Genomic DNA, 15,580 nt, shown 5'->3' on the forward strand with positions numbered 1-15,580 from the left:
CTGCAGCTCACGATCAGCAATAGAAGAAGCAGACTTTAGCAGAAGGAAGAAGAAGACCAAGAAGGAAGCTTTGCATGTGTTGCACAGGGCGACTTGGTTCACGCAGAACTTTTGTTTTGTCTACGAGTGTGTGTGAGAGATGGAATCTATAGTCAGTGTAGTGCGTGTCGCCAAAATCATAACAATCCGTTACACTGAGTTAGTTGGTAAAGGCTTTCACTCATCCATGATTCAGTTACACGCTTTTTTTTTAAATTATTCACCCCTCTACTTGTTGCTAAAATATTGCTATTGGGGCACCACTATTTAGCAAATGCAAGTCACAACGAGACAAAGCACCCACAGACGTGCACACAGATGCATTTGCTTAACTTAAAAAAAACTTACGGGTGCGTCTATTTGCGCATCTATAGACCGGCATCTATAGGCGCATCTATATAGTAGACAGACGCACCTATAGATGCTCTTTTAGATGCTCTGGTAGAAATTAAAAAAAACAAAAAGATGCGTACATGGACGCGCTTATAGATGCTCTACAGAATCTTTTTTTTTAATAAAAGAAAAATTTTGTATGGTTGAACAGAATGCTGTGTATGCTGTGTATGCTATGTAGTTACAAGAATCCCATTTCTACATTGTGTAATTCAATTCTTACAGCCAACCGCATTTTAGTTAGCACAATTGCAAGCACATCTATAGCCGACGATTACAATTCCGAATAAAATATTACAAGTCCAAAATGTTTAGTTCACAAGGCATTCATTGATAGAACGTTGCACAAGGAAATGGAAAGCCAAAAAAATAAAAGGACTGTATATTAATTCATAGCTCAAAAAGTGATTGTATGTACATATAGCATGAAGCCAAGCCACGTCCTGTGGCTTAAATTACAAAAAATAAGAGGAGTGTATATACAAGAGAGGCACGAAGCCAAGCCAATGGCTTCAAGTACAAAAAAAGTAGCTAGCACTACTTCTACGACTAATCTAAGTTCTCTGTGTCCTCGCTCCCTTCTTCCTCATCTTCTTCCTCTTGATTAGCCGTAGGGCCCTGTAAACGAGGGACAACATGTATCAATGTGTGAAAAATCAAATCTTTATTTACAATATTGACATTATTTAATTACTTTTAAATACCTAGGGGGCGCTCCAGTAGGTCGGATATACTGCTCCTCAGTAATCAACCCGTCATCATAGAAGTGCCTCCATGTATCTCCTCTGTGATGGTGGTGGTGGTAGGCTGTCTCGATGGGAGTAGGGTACCTGCCCACAATATCAAGCTGCAAGATGACACAATTTGCGGAGGGGTTAGTACCAAGAAACAACCTTCTAATAAACCACATAAACAATATAATTTGAGATCGATATTTATAAATTGGGCCTCCCATGATTCAACACCCCGTGCTCTAAAATGCATGCTTCTATATTACTCCATTTGGATCCTTCGTGCCTCCACATGTTGCAAACTAGGGTCCACCTTTGCTGCCTTCATTGCTTTCTTCCACTCACACTTGTGAGTAGTGTGGGGCTAGTCCCTTGGTGGTTGACCTCCCTCTCTCCTGGCAATCTTGATTAGTGCTTGCCTCTTAAGCGAAGATCTTTTATTGCCAAGTATCCTAACAATCTTTGACTTGGCCCATTTATCTGTGAACTGAACATTGGGGGGATTGGGATACCTAGAGTGAACAACAGCGAGGGTCTCATTAGCCAACTTTTTTGGATGGTATTTGTAGTGAATAAAGCAATCTCTATAATTGTTAGCAATTACAGAGCGCATGAAGGCCATGATGTCCTTCCCTCGTGCATCCATCAAGATGCCTCCCGTCTGAGTGATGTCATAGAAGATCGTACCATCACCCTCTGACACATTTGCATCATTTGAATCATCCCTGCCCCCACCATTACCCCCCCCCAAAGCACTATGCCATGCATCCCCCATCGCTCTCCCTGCTACCCTGTCGTGTCGAGCTAGTATGTTGGCCACTCGTAGCTAGAGAAGCGACTCTCGACTACATGGGAGTATGCTGACCACTCGTAGCTAGAGAAGCAACTCTCGACAGCACAAGAGTACGCCGGTGGCTCTATGAGACAGAAGGACATCCTGACCGATAGGGGGGAGAAGGGGCTCAGCTCTATAGCCGGCTGGGTTGTTTCGACTCCACTAGGGTAATCTTAGCTGGTGTGGGGTTGGGGTGGTTTGGAGTCTGTACTGCCGACTCCTGGGGGGTGTTTGTAGTACCCGTCATGTATGTGTATAACTCCCCAGGAGTGGGAGGGTGCCCCAAAATGTTATATAACTCCTAAAATATGGCATCCCAAAGATCAAGTGAGGCTGAAGAGCTTCCTGACCACATGATGAACTGAAGAAAAGAAAAGAAAAAGATTACCATCGAGCATGCCCTCATCACGAGATGCAAAAGAAAAGATAGAGTGACAGTGTGACACTGAGCAAGCATTTATAGACTCCTCCATTCTTTGAATTAGAGTGACTGAAGTTTGTATTTGCTTGCTCAATGTCAGGCTATTGAAGCTTCACGTGGGGAAAAAGAGAGAAGAAAAGAGACGAAAAGAGAGGAAAAGAGAGGAGAAAAAAGAAAGGAGATAAGAGTGAAGAACAGAGGAGATAAGAGAGAGAAAGAGAGAAAGTGAAAAGAGAAAAAGTAGGGATAAAAGAGAGAAAAAGAGAGAAGGAAAGAGAGGAGAAAAGAGAGGAAAATAAAGGAAAAGAGAGGAGAAAAAAGAGAGAAAAAGAGAGGAGATAGAGAGAAAAAGAGAGACGAAAAGAGAAGGAAAGAGAGGATAAAAGAGAGAAAAGGTGAGGATAAAAGAGAGAAAAAGAGAGAAGGAAAGAGAGGAGGAAAAGAGAGAAAAAGAGAGAAGGAAAGAGATGAGAAAAGAGAGGAAGAGAGAGGAAAAGAGAGGAGAAAAAAGAAAGGAGATAAGAGAGAAAAAGAGAGGAGAAAAGAGAAGGAAAGAGAGGAGAAAGGAGAGGAAAAGAGAGGAGAAAAAGAGAGAAAAAGAGAGGAGAAAAAGGAGAAAAGAGAGGAGAAAAATTAGAGAAAAACAGAGGAGATAAGAGAGAAAAAGAGAGAAAGTGAAGAGAAAAAGTGGGAATAAAAGAGAGAAAAAGAGAGAAGGAAAGAGAGGAGAAAACAGAGGAAAAAAGAGGAAAAAAGGGGAGAAAAAGAGAGAAAAAGAGAGGAGACAAGAGAGAAAAAGAGATGAAAAGAAAGGATAAAAGAGAGAAGGAAAAAGAAAGAAAAGGTGAGGATAAAAGAGAGAAAAAGAGAGAAGGAAAGAGATGAGAAAAGAGAGGAGAAAAAGAGAGAAGGAAAGAGATGAGAAAAGAGACGAAAAGAGAGGAAAAGAGAGGAGAAAAAAGGAGATAAGAGAGAAAAAGAGAGGAGAAAGAGAAGGAAAGAGAGGAGAAAGGAGAGAAAAAGAGAATGCAATCCCTTTTTTCCTCACGAATGCAATCCCTTTCTTCAATCATGCAATCCCTTTCATCATTCATGCAATCCCTTTCTTCATTCATGCAATCCCTTTCCATCATTCATGCAATCCTTTTCTTAAAAGGGAAAGGGGAAGGGAAAGAGAAGGAAAAGGAAGGGGAAGGGGAAGGGGAAGGGGAAAGGGAAGAACACATAACAAAGATTGTCGTAGCGCATCTATAGGCATAGCTGTCTATTTTTTCAAAAGACAGATGCGCTCCGACAGACGCCTTTTTCAAAGAAACTGAAAAGGACATGCGCTCAACCCCAAAAAGAACTAGTATAAAAAACATCCCTTCCCTACATATGACAAAGGATGAATCCAAAGAGAGCAACTTCCAAAGAAGATCAACCATCAAAACGCACCTATAGACGCATTCCACAGTATAGACGCGGTGTTAGATGCGCTTTTAGACGCTCCACAGAGTTTTGACATTTAAAACTCATGCAAGAACAAATTTTTTGGGTTGTTTATCTGTAGGATGTCTTCATCTTCAATAAGTAGCTCTAGTGAGGATGAATCCCTCTGTATCCACTATTGCGAAATCTGGTTGGAGCAAAAAATCAAATGTATGTGTGATCGATATCGAGGAAACATGTATCGTGCACATAGAATTACACTCAATCACGTCTCAAAATATGGAGAATGGAATGCGACCGTAAACATGGTAAGTGTTAAAGAGTTAAGGTTGATTGAGATACCTATGGGTGTTCATGTGTTTGAGTTATGATCCCCTTTTAATTTGATACAGGATGCAGTGCCACACCTGCATATGTTGCCCTATGCTCGTCTCGTGAGGAGGCAAAGTATCGACGATATGAGGTGGGATCTTCAGGAGGGACCGTTACGGATGCATGGAGGTGTTTCATGATATGGTGCGGGATTTATATGTCCATCAATCCTCAGGTAGGAATGATAGCAGCATCGACTCCACTGTTTGAGGGGTGCACATTCTCTGTTCTACGTGCCTCCCTTGAGTTACTAAACTTGCAAACCATCTATGGATGCATTAATGCAAGTTTGAATGCATTGCTCAAGTAAGCTTTAAAGTCTATTTTGCAAACATGGTCAATTATGCTAGTGGGTCAATTACTCAAATGCTTTTTCTCATTTATGGTCTTCACATGCAGGCTATTGTGTAAAATGCTTCCAAGGGAGAATAAATTATCGACCTCAAGAGATATGGCAAGGCAACATGTGACCTCTCTTGGAGGATTAGCTTACAAGTGCATCCATGCATGTGTTAATGATTGCATTCTGTTTCATGGACTACATAAGGATGCAAGAGAGTGTCCTACTTGTGGAGAGGCAAGATATAGAGCAGATCTTAAAACTTTGGATGTGCCTCATAAGGTTTTGCAACATTTTTTCATAATCCCTCACGCATCCAACATATGTTCAAGTGCAAATCCATTGCAAAGCTCATGTCATGGCATTCCCCCCATCAATCAACCGATGGCAAGTGGAGAACTCCCGTAGACACTTCTGCGTGAAAGCATATTGAAGATACATGGCCAAGCTTCAAGGAGGAACCTAGGAGCTTGAGACTTGGATTGGGTATGGACGGTGTGAACCCATTTGGTCTCAAAAGCACCTCTTACAGTGTATGGCCAGTGATATTGGTGAATTATAATCTTCCACCCTCTATGGCGATTAAGAAAGGACATGTTATGTTAGCCCTTCTAATTCCATGGAAACATAAAGTTAAAAATCTTGATGTTTATTTGGAGCCTTTTATTGATGAGCTAGAGATACTTTGGAGAGGTATCGAGGTGCATGATGTGAGTAGGCCTCCCTCATCACATGAGACTTCAACTACAAAGTAGTCTTGATGTGGACGATGTATGACTTCCCAGGCTATGGCGAGTGTTCAAGTAAGCATTGCACTTTTAATAATGAGTAGGCAATCGATGTGGCACCCTAAACCCACCTTCAACTCTTAATTGCGCCTATTGTTCAGGTCTCCCTACATCGAGTTACCATGCATGTCCTGTTTGTGATCCTTCGCTAGTTGACTCATGAGTAAACGCATTGAATAAGGTCATCTATGAGAATCACCATCGATTTCTTCCACCTGATCATCCTAGATATGTTGCCCCTTGGAATGAAGTCCCCCCACAGTCACTCACTGCAGGAGATTGGATGCGAATTTGGGACGATTCCATGACTCTGGCACCACTTAGCATGAGCCAGTAAGGGTTTGTAACTATTATGTGCTATATTGAATGGAAATAAAGATTGCCTGATAACACTAGATTTTGTTTAGATACTCCATCTTTTATCGTTTACCATATTAGTCCCACCTCAAGATCAATCACCTACTTGATCCCATGCATATCTTCAAGAATGTGGCGTTTACCATTTGGGAACATTTGAATGGGACACGAGATTCTGCAAGCATAAGGGAGGATCTACGCACCACAGGGAGGATGCATGAAGCTTGGCCACAAGAGAGGCCAAATGGGTGTGTCTTTTTACCTCGTGCACCGTGGAGGTTATCAAAGCTAGAGATGGTGGTGGTGAAGCAAGCTATCACTACAATTTATACTCCCACTAGATGCATGAGGTGTTTGAAGGGGGCCTTCACAAAGAGGGCTTTCACAAAGAGCAAGAAAAGAGGTGTAGAGCAATTATATGGCTTGAAATCTCATGATTGGCACAAGATGCTCCAAGTAAGTATTTTATGTGCACAATATCTTTTATGGGGGAAGGGGGAAGGAGGTAGGGGGCGGGGGCGGGGGTAGGGGCTGAGGGGGCGGAAGAAGGAGGAGGGGGTAGAGGGCGGGGGAGGGGGTAAGGGGGTGGGGGTAGATGGGGCTGAGGGGACGGAGGTAGGGAGGCAAGGAGGGGGCTGAGGGAGGAGGGAGAGGGGAGGCAGGGAGGGGGCTGAAGGGAGGGAGGAGAGAGGGGCGGGGAGGGAAGCAGGGAGAGGCTGAGAGGGGGCAGCAAGGGGAGTCGGGGAGCAGCAGCAGCTCCCTCCTACAATTTCTAGATCATTCGAGGTTTAGAGATAGAGCCTCAGTACCGTTTTTTGTATTTTCAATAAAGGCAGCTGCCTTCCAAATTTGTGAGTGAATTAGAAGCAACTAATCAACCAATCCTCGTGTGTTCAGTTCATACTACCTACTAGCATTTCTCGAAGTGCATCGAAGGACGTGAAGGATTGTATTTACAAGATGGGCGAGCTTGTGACGTATTTTACAGGATACAAAATGTGAAGCGTATCAATGCTCCATGCAAGGTGTTCATATTGCTAATATGGCGTACTTTTTCCTTTCTAGGTATGTGAGCTCAAAGAAAATAGATCCCACCATGCTTGAGAATGCTCGAGTTATGTCAGTGGAGGTGGTTTGTTTAGTGGAGGAGACATTTCCACGTTCTATTCTCACAAGACAACTACATCTCATAGTGCATTTGGTGGATGAGATTGCTATATGCGGTACTGTACATGCATGATGGTTGTTCTTCCTCGTGCGCTTCATGAAGACCTTGAAGGGTTTCGTGAGACAAAATGCAAGACCTGAAGGTAGCATGGCCGAGGGTTGGTTGGTACAAGAGTCACTTGTATATATTTCTAAGTTTCTTGTTGATATGGATAGCTCTCTCCCACGACTATGGAGAGATGATGAAGACCTAAGGATGACCTCTATTGTGCCTCAAGGGAAAGGACGCAGCAAAGTAATAGACATGGAGTTGCTTAATAATATCAACCTTTATTTCATGTTTAATAGTGATGTGATGAAAAGATGGGTGACAAGATACGAGGATGCAAAGACAAGAAGACAAGGAGAAAGGGCCCTCTTTCGTACACACCATGAATCTTGTGTGCCATACCCCCATCATCTAAGAGCACTTCCAAAGGATATTCATGTGGATTGGCTACTTAACGAAATGGAGAGAGCAGAGAGAGACCAGGGGATGCATATCACAATGGAAGAATGGGAGTATGCTAGGGGATGCATGAGCAAGGTCGGTATATAGAATGTTATGCATAAGTTAGGAGCTTTCAACAATTTAGATTGCTTATTTAATTGATTTTGTCTTGGTATAGTGTACTATGTTCAATGCTATATGGTGTGAGGGCAAGCATTTTCGAACACAACGGATTGATAATAAGAAAACACACAAGATTACGGTGTCATTGCTAGCTTTGAGGGAGCCAGTGGAGCCATGGATTATTATTGTGGCATAATCCAAGAGATTATTAAGCTTGACTTTCGACGCTTCTTTGTATATGTTTTGGATGTAAAGTGGTTTAAGGATGTGGTGGAAAGAGGCCCTAATGCAACAATCACAAGTGGCTTTGTAACTATTGACTCCACAAAGTTTTGGCAAAGTAAGAAGGACATACTAGTACTACTGCAACAATGTGAACAGGGATTGTACACACATATAAAAATACTCACTTTAAAATATTTGATACCTTCGATGCAAGGAAAATAACATGATTGTATTTGTGTTTGAATTAGGTTGTCTATCAACCAATGGTGGATAATAATAGGTGGTGGCATGCCATACCTATTACGCCATGTTCCAAAGTGATGTATAGTACATTTACTAATATGGAGCATATGGAGGATGATCATGGTGATGGAGGTGATGATGACCGTGATATGAGAAAGGAGGATGATCATGAGATAGGAGATACATATATTGAGGCCATTACCCGTGAGGACGAGCCTACCATTGGTGATGTTGATTTCGATGAGCACATGAGTAGCACAAGTAGTAGTGGGTTGAATATATTTGTAGATCTCAACACTAGTTTAGATTTTGAAGTAGATAGTTTGATCTCATTGAGGATGAGATTGAACCATAGCCCATCATTGATATTGGCAAAACTATTTTACATATTGTCTCATTCTCCTCACCTCACTTAATTTTTATATATGTGGGTTTGCCAAAAAGCATTGATATTTTTGTTAAAATTATGTGCTTTGGTAATCACGGGCAATGTTTGGAAAGCAGTGATGTACATTTATCAGTCTGCACCAAAATCTCACTTTCTGTATTCTCTATTTTGCGTCTAAATCCGCATCTAATTCACAATGCAAACGCGCTAATAGACGCGCAAATAGACATGCAAATATTTTCACTATTCTAGCAGCGACTGTAGATGCACCCGCTATTTTGCACGTTTATAGTTGCTTTGTCTTGTTGTGAGTGTACCACCTTACCATGCACCCACCCATGGATGATATATTTGTAGCGACTATGGATGTTATACTTGCTACTATGGATGATATGCCTGTATAGCTACTATGGATTATATGCCTATAGCTTCTATAGCTATTATGGATAATATGGTTGATGCTACTATGGGTGACATGCTTGCAGTGACTATAAATGACACGCCTGCTATTATAGATGATATGCCTACACCTACTATAGCTACTATGAATGATATGGCTCCCTCCTGCAAATCCTGACACATGGCAGCTCCTCTCTCCTCCATCCTCCCTTTTTTTTTTGGGTCCGTGGTTAATAGGTTAAAGATATAGGAAAGTCTTTTGTTCATCACACACAATATGCTTGATTGGTAAAGATGTAACCATGGGGTTGTTGCCTCTAGATAACAATTTCCGATATGCTTACTCAATGATGTTTTAATGATGGAAGGGAAAGTGGACAAGTTAGTTGAAAAGTTGTATTGTAAGCTTTTGTCCCTTTTATTATGATTGGCATTTGATCACTTTAGGGGTCAAATATCTCTAGATATGTGTGTTCAAGTTAGCATTTGGGTAGGCCTAGTGTGAATGGACATCTAGTACAAATAAGTAGTAAGGAGTTATGTTTCTCAAAGAAGTCCTTGTTCAAGAGAGAAGTTTTACGTTTGTAGATAAAGAAACCTATAATATGAACTTCCCACTTGATAGGTTTTCCCTTGTTGAAAATTTGCACTTTCATTGTACATAGTTTGTATGCGTGTTTTATGTGAACACAGCAATTGGAGTATTTAAATGTAAGACTCCTTCCATAACTTAGTGGGCCCAAGCATTTTATACTTGTCTAGAATTAGGGTGCTCTCGTTTCCATTCTTATTTTTATTTATGTTTTCAAAGACACGTGGGCCGTCAACCAAAGGGATTGCAATTTGAACAGTAGTAGGTAATGTAAACCGACAAGTTTCGGGTCAAAGGAGACTGCAATTTAGCAATCTGTGCTGGAGTGGCGTATACAATGTACGTACATTCAGCATCACGCTTCAGATAATAATTCAGAACCGGCCACGTTTGCGTCTGGAGACACGACGAGCCCTATACCCTACATTTGACATTGGCAGCCTGAACCATGGACCTTTACTCACTTTGACTTTCATGGTTCTCTGGACTACAAATTGGGAGCCCCGAATCCCGATGGTAGACAAGGTCCTCACCATAACCATGACAAACAACCGTGCTCTTCGGCTCGCTCTCCTGTATATCCTGCTGCTTCCAATCGTTTACACGAACTCTCAAACGGTATGATATTCTTCTGTTATAATTCCCAGTCTGAGGTTTACTCATTGGATTCTGCAGCATTAAATAACGGTAGGTTTGTTTGTGGATCAAGATTTGTTGAGACATTCATTTTCCTCCGTTTACGTTCATTTAACAACCAGACGGCTGCTCTCTGTCGCAGTGGGTGAACCACGGTGCGGACATATACAACTCGCGCCATGCATTACATGAAGATTTGATTAATACAACTTCGGTCCCCCACTTACAATTAAAATGGCGGTTTGTCGCTGGATTTGATATTTCTGCAACACCAGCCATTTACCAGGGTGTCGTCTACTTTCCAAGTTGGAATGGGAATTTATATGCCGTCCATGCAAATTCAGGGAGTCTCGTATGGATGAAAAATCTTACGGAACTCACAGGAATTCAGTATGGAGACAATCAAAGAGGAGAAAACACAACTCTGTCAAGGGCAACTCCTACGATTGCGGACCACAGGTTGATTGTCGGCCTCTATGGCCCTGCTGTTGTGGTTGCTGTTCATCGCGATACAGGGGATCTGCTGTGGCTGCAGCAAGTAGACCATCATCCTGGAGGCGTGATAACTATGTCGGGAACTTTTCACAATGGGTATTTGCCGATCCCTATGCTTTGATTGTCTATCCTGAAGCGTTTGAATCACGTCTCCAGCGGCATTCTCAAGTCTTCTGTTGCGGGTTTCCTTCCAGGGGTTTTTATGTGGGCACATCTTCGATTGAAGAGAATTTCGTCGACCTTTGCTGCACATTTCAGGGTAGCTTCATGAAAATGGACGTGGAAACTGGAAGCATCGTGTGGCGCACGAAGATGTTACCTGATAACAACGGTTCTCAGGGTCTCTATTCAGGAGCACCGATCTGGGGCAGCAGTCCATCCATAGATGTGAACAGGAATCTGGTGTTCATTGCCACCGGGAATCTTTATGGCGTGCCGCCAGCAATCGCAGAGTGTCAAGCAGAACAAAACAATAAGACGACACCAGATGTTCCGGATCCGTGCATCGAACCTGATAATCACGAAGAGTCTATTCTAGCTCTTGATCTAGACAGTGGAAACATCACTTGGTACCATGAACTTGGGGGCTACGATGCCTGGGTTGCGTCTTGCAGTTCAGCAAATGGTTCAAGCAGTCCGAACTGTCCAACCGGCCCAAACCCGGATTATGACTTCAGCGATTGTCCATCGATGTTGACGATCGATTATAACAACGGAACTACACGGGATGTCGTCGTGGCTGGACAGAAGAGCGGAAATCTGTGGGCTCTCGATCGTAGTACAGGGCAAGTCGTGTGGAGCTCGGTAAGTCGTAAGAAAAGACGTTGTTAAGAAATCTTAGTCAGTTAGTAGCTTTACTTTCCTATGTTTTTACCAGAGCCGTGACTTGTACAATCAGGATCTGGAAATGGGAATGGCGCGCTCGTTTATATATGGGTGTTGTCCAAGTCTCGGACACTGGTAATGCAGTTGTGATTGATTGATGTTGGTTCAATGTGTTGCAGGTAACAGGACCCGGAGGAGGCGGCGGGCAGATCTGGGGTACGGCCACAGACGGGAAGAGCATATACGTGAACGTGCCCAACTCGCGGCACAAGAATTGGACGCTAGTTCCAGAGGACAGCGTAATAACGACGGGAGGGTGGGCAGCGGTGAACGCGAGCACAGGGGCGGTGCTGTGGTCGGAGCCTAACCCCCGACAGTTCCCGTGTATCGGTCCTGTGAGTTTGGCCAACGGCGTGGTGTTCGGGACGTCCATGGACCCCAACGGTACCATCTTCGCGCTCGATGCCCGCAGCGGCTCCGTCCTCTGGAATGCCACCACCAATGCCTCCGTCTACGGCGGCTGTGCCATTGCATCCGGTTGCATCTATGTCGGCTCCGGCGCCAGCACCAACGTTGGACGCGGCTACAACGGCACTCGCGGGGACTCTCTCTATGCCTTCTGCATCTCCCAGTAAATTATCTATTTTTTGAAACGAACCGCGATGAATGCCATTCACGCTTTGTTGCGGCCTTGCAGCTCACACTTCTTTTGCTTTTCTTGTGTGCTTCCATGAATGCTCGGGATGATAACGTCCTTCCACGACGCGATTGCATTTGGCAGTTCTACCTTATATAATGCATAAAAGGAAGCCGTGATAGCCAAGCGGATGCAAAACGAATTGGTACTTGCTTTCGAAACAACGTAATTCACAACGACTTTTACAATATACTGATATTGCGTACCTAGATAGACCGATTCATTTAACACATTCTCGAATGCCATGGAAGTGAGTCGGAGTGACAGCTCCTACAGAAATCAGACGCTGCAAAAGCAGTCACGTGCGATGCTCCAAGCGTGAGCTCTTGACTCGGTTTTTCGGTAGAAGAATAGCGACCCCTCATTTTCCGTTAACAAGGTCAACAGCACGAATGTCAAGTGTAGCGCCACAAGTTTCCAAGTCAAAGTTTCCCCAACGAATCAGCAGAGAGCTTGGAGCCAGCTAGAATAAGACAAACTAGTGTGGTTTTATACTGTGAGGTGCACTCCATGGTGGAGAAGATCGATGACGTGGCATCCATGCGGGTGGAGAAGATCGATGACATGGTGCCCATGTGGGACTGCCTACATGGACTAGTAGACGTGGCACACACACACGTAATGCAGTTGTAACTGCCTATGCCGCCCGAGAGGGTATTAGGCGTAGGACAACATTGTAGAAGGGTGACGGAAACTGGAGTTAAGAGATAAGCATTCCACATTTGGTGGAGATGCCGGACCTTCCTTTTTCTCCATGGAGCACTCGAATCCTACGCAGCAGCAATTCACAACACCAGAGCATCATATGTTATAAAACGATTCGGCCCAGCACAGTCACATGGCGAATGAACATATGATGGCGTTGCTCAACCAATTGTCGCATCAAAATCAGACGTTGATGGCAATGCTCACTGCTACTTATAATTCACGGGTTTCCAGCGTTCAAACCGATCGTCGTGTACGTCCCAAATCGTTCCATGGATTGCTGACCAAGGATGTCATCGTGTGGATTGATCATTTCGAGAATATAGCTGACTATCATTCTTGGACTGATGCCTCGAACTTCGTACAATTTTGGAAGGAATTGCTCCTACGTGGTCACGTACAACAACACGACACTGTTAAGCAACATTGGCCAAGTTTGCGCCATCAATTGTTACAGAATTTTGCCCATTCCAACATTACACAGACAGCCCTACAACATTTGAAAGATTTGGAACAAAAAGTGGATGAGCCAGTCGCGCAGCTCGTGGTCAAGTTAAATCAGTTGCTACTTCGGGCAGATTCAACTATGTTAGAAGAAATGAAGCTGTTTTTTCTTTGGCCTCGGTTGAGGCATGACATTTCTCGACACGCCAGAGATCAAGGACCCAAAACATTCTTTGAAGCCATGCAAATTGCACAGCGAATTGAATCTTACGATACATGCGAACCAAATAGCCACACCTCACCCGTTGATAGGAAAAAACCGACAGTAGATACAATAGTTCCGATGGACGTGGATGTGCAGAATATGGCTAGGCAATTCCAACCACACAAGTTTAGCAGAGATTTCAAAAGCAGACTTCCTGATCGAGATGAAAAAGGCCGACCCCATTGTTTTAACTGTAATAGATACAGACACGTGACAAAGTACTGCAGATCAGCGAAAGATGTTTCTAAGCAAGAGATTCAACAAGTACAAGTGACAGATGCTGCCTCACTTGCAGAGCTCCCAGGAAACGCTTGAGCGATTGGTTGATGGAGGCCAACAAACCACATGTTCAAGACTCTACGTCCAACAAAAGACAGGTGTGTGTTATTGATGTCCAGATAAGGTAGATGACTGTTTCAGCTCTCGTGGATACGGGCTACTTCATTTCTTCCATAAGTACAGACTTGGTGAACAGTTTAGGGGTTCCAACATACAGAGGCAAAGGCATTCAAGTTTTGTTTGGGGATCACCAGACATTATACAGTTCAGAAACACTAGCTACAATTCGGTTCAGCGCAAGGGGGCCATGAGTTCACACATTCAATCTATTAATTGCCAAAGCAATTATTTCCTTTAACATTAGGATGTGATTGGTTAGAGAGACAGCAAGCAACTTTAGATTTCTCAAGCCATATGTTAACAATTAGTAATGGTGTTCACATTCTATGGGTTCAGTGGGAATCATTTTCTGATATGATGTGTAACCAGGTAAATTCAGAAGTGTCACCCATACTATAAGCAAAAGATATACAACAGTTGTTGAAAAAATATCCACCACAATAGCAGACCCAACTCTCCCGACAAGAACAATAGCAACAGTTTTTCATTATATCAAGACAAGGGAGACGCATCCAATTAAAATGGCCATCCGAAGACGCTCTCCGAAGCAGAGAGAGTGTATCAATCAAGCAATACAAGAGATGTTACAAAAGAAAGTCATTAATCCATCCACTAGCCCATGGGCAGCCGAACCCCATTTGACGAAAAAAGCTAATGGAGAACTTCGATTTTGCATTGATTTTCGACCCCTTAATGCTATCACAGTATATGATGTTTACCCCTTGCCTCGTCTAGATGATCTGTTGGAACAACTGGGTTCTTCAAAGTATTTCAATTCATTGAATCTGGCAGCTGGATATTGGCAAATACCTTTACATCCGTCTGATGCAAAAAAGACAACATTCCGGACTCCCACAGGATTGTACCAGTTCGAAGTAATGCCGTTTGGTCTTTTGGATGCTGTTAGCACTTTCCAAAGGAATGTGAATAACATTTTCCATGATCTAATTCAATAGAAAGTGTTAGTGGTTTATATTGATGACATTTTGATTCATACAGCAACTTGGGAGCAGCACACACAGGTTTTAGAAGAAGTACTATAGAGATTACAACACAACAATTAAAGTTGCAGTTAAAGAAATGCAAATGGGTAGCAACAAAAGTTAACACTACTACACACGGATCCTATTGCAACGTTTACATACCGACGTTTAGTGCATGCGGGGCGCTAATCATCGGTGGAAAAGCGCATCCCGTAAAGCATCGCTATATAGCGACTTTAGGCAAACGTCGCTATATAGTGACTATTACAAAGGTCGCTATATAGCGACTTTTAAGTGTCGCTATATAGCGACACTGAGATACTATTTTATAGCGACGTTTTCCAGAGAGGTTTTTTACTCATATAGGCCTTAAAAGTTAGTTTTTTCCAATGACAAAATTTTTTAAATTTTCATACATGTTTGATCTTTTGAGAGAATAAAAATATGAGAGCATGTACATCAAGCCTTTGAAGCTCATATATTCATGTCCAAGTTTGAGATGAAAAAAATCAATGAAGAGCATTTACATCAACTGTTTCATCTTGAGCCAAGTCTAAGGCGCCAAACAAGTCTATCTCCAACTCTATACCGAGTTGATCTCCTATATCATCATCATACTCTAGCATCGTACGTTCACCTAAAAGTACTTGATCATCTTCTTCAATAAAGTGTGGTGATTCTTGATAATTGTTGTCTTCTTCCTTAATATCGTGATCTCCATCTTCCTCCTGTGCGATGTCATTATGGGCATCTTCCTCTTGGCTCATATTGTGATCTTCATCTTCTTCGCTAGATTC

At 42.9% G+C, this 15,580-nt stretch overlaps 1 protein-coding gene across 1 annotated transcript; it reads left to right on the forward strand.

Moving 5' to 3' along the window:
- Positions 1 to 9,844: 9,844 nt before the first annotated feature.
- Positions 9,845 to 12,078, forward strand: LOC147889901 (uncharacterized). The gene is made up of 4 exons (XM_087390964.1): positions 9,845 to 9,952; positions 10,113 to 10,561; positions 10,660 to 11,269; positions 11,470 to 12,078. Exons 1-4 carry the CDS (start codon positions 9,848 to 9,850, stop codon positions 11,923 to 11,925), a joined length of 1,620 nt encoding a protein of 539 aa, XP_087247090.1. The 5' UTR covers positions 9,845 to 9,847; the 3' UTR covers positions 11,926 to 12,078.
- The last annotated feature ends 3,502 nt before the right edge of the window (positions 12,079 to 15,580 follow it).

This window comes from Dipteris shenzhenensis, chromosome 19 (assembly GCF_047967505.1).
Source record: "Dipteris shenzhenensis isolate YYH24624 ecotype China chromosome 19, Dip_SZ_1.0, whole genome shotgun sequence".
NCBI classification, from domain to species: Eukaryota; Viridiplantae; Streptophyta; class Polypodiopsida; order Gleicheniales; family Dipteridaceae; genus Dipteris; species Dipteris shenzhenensis.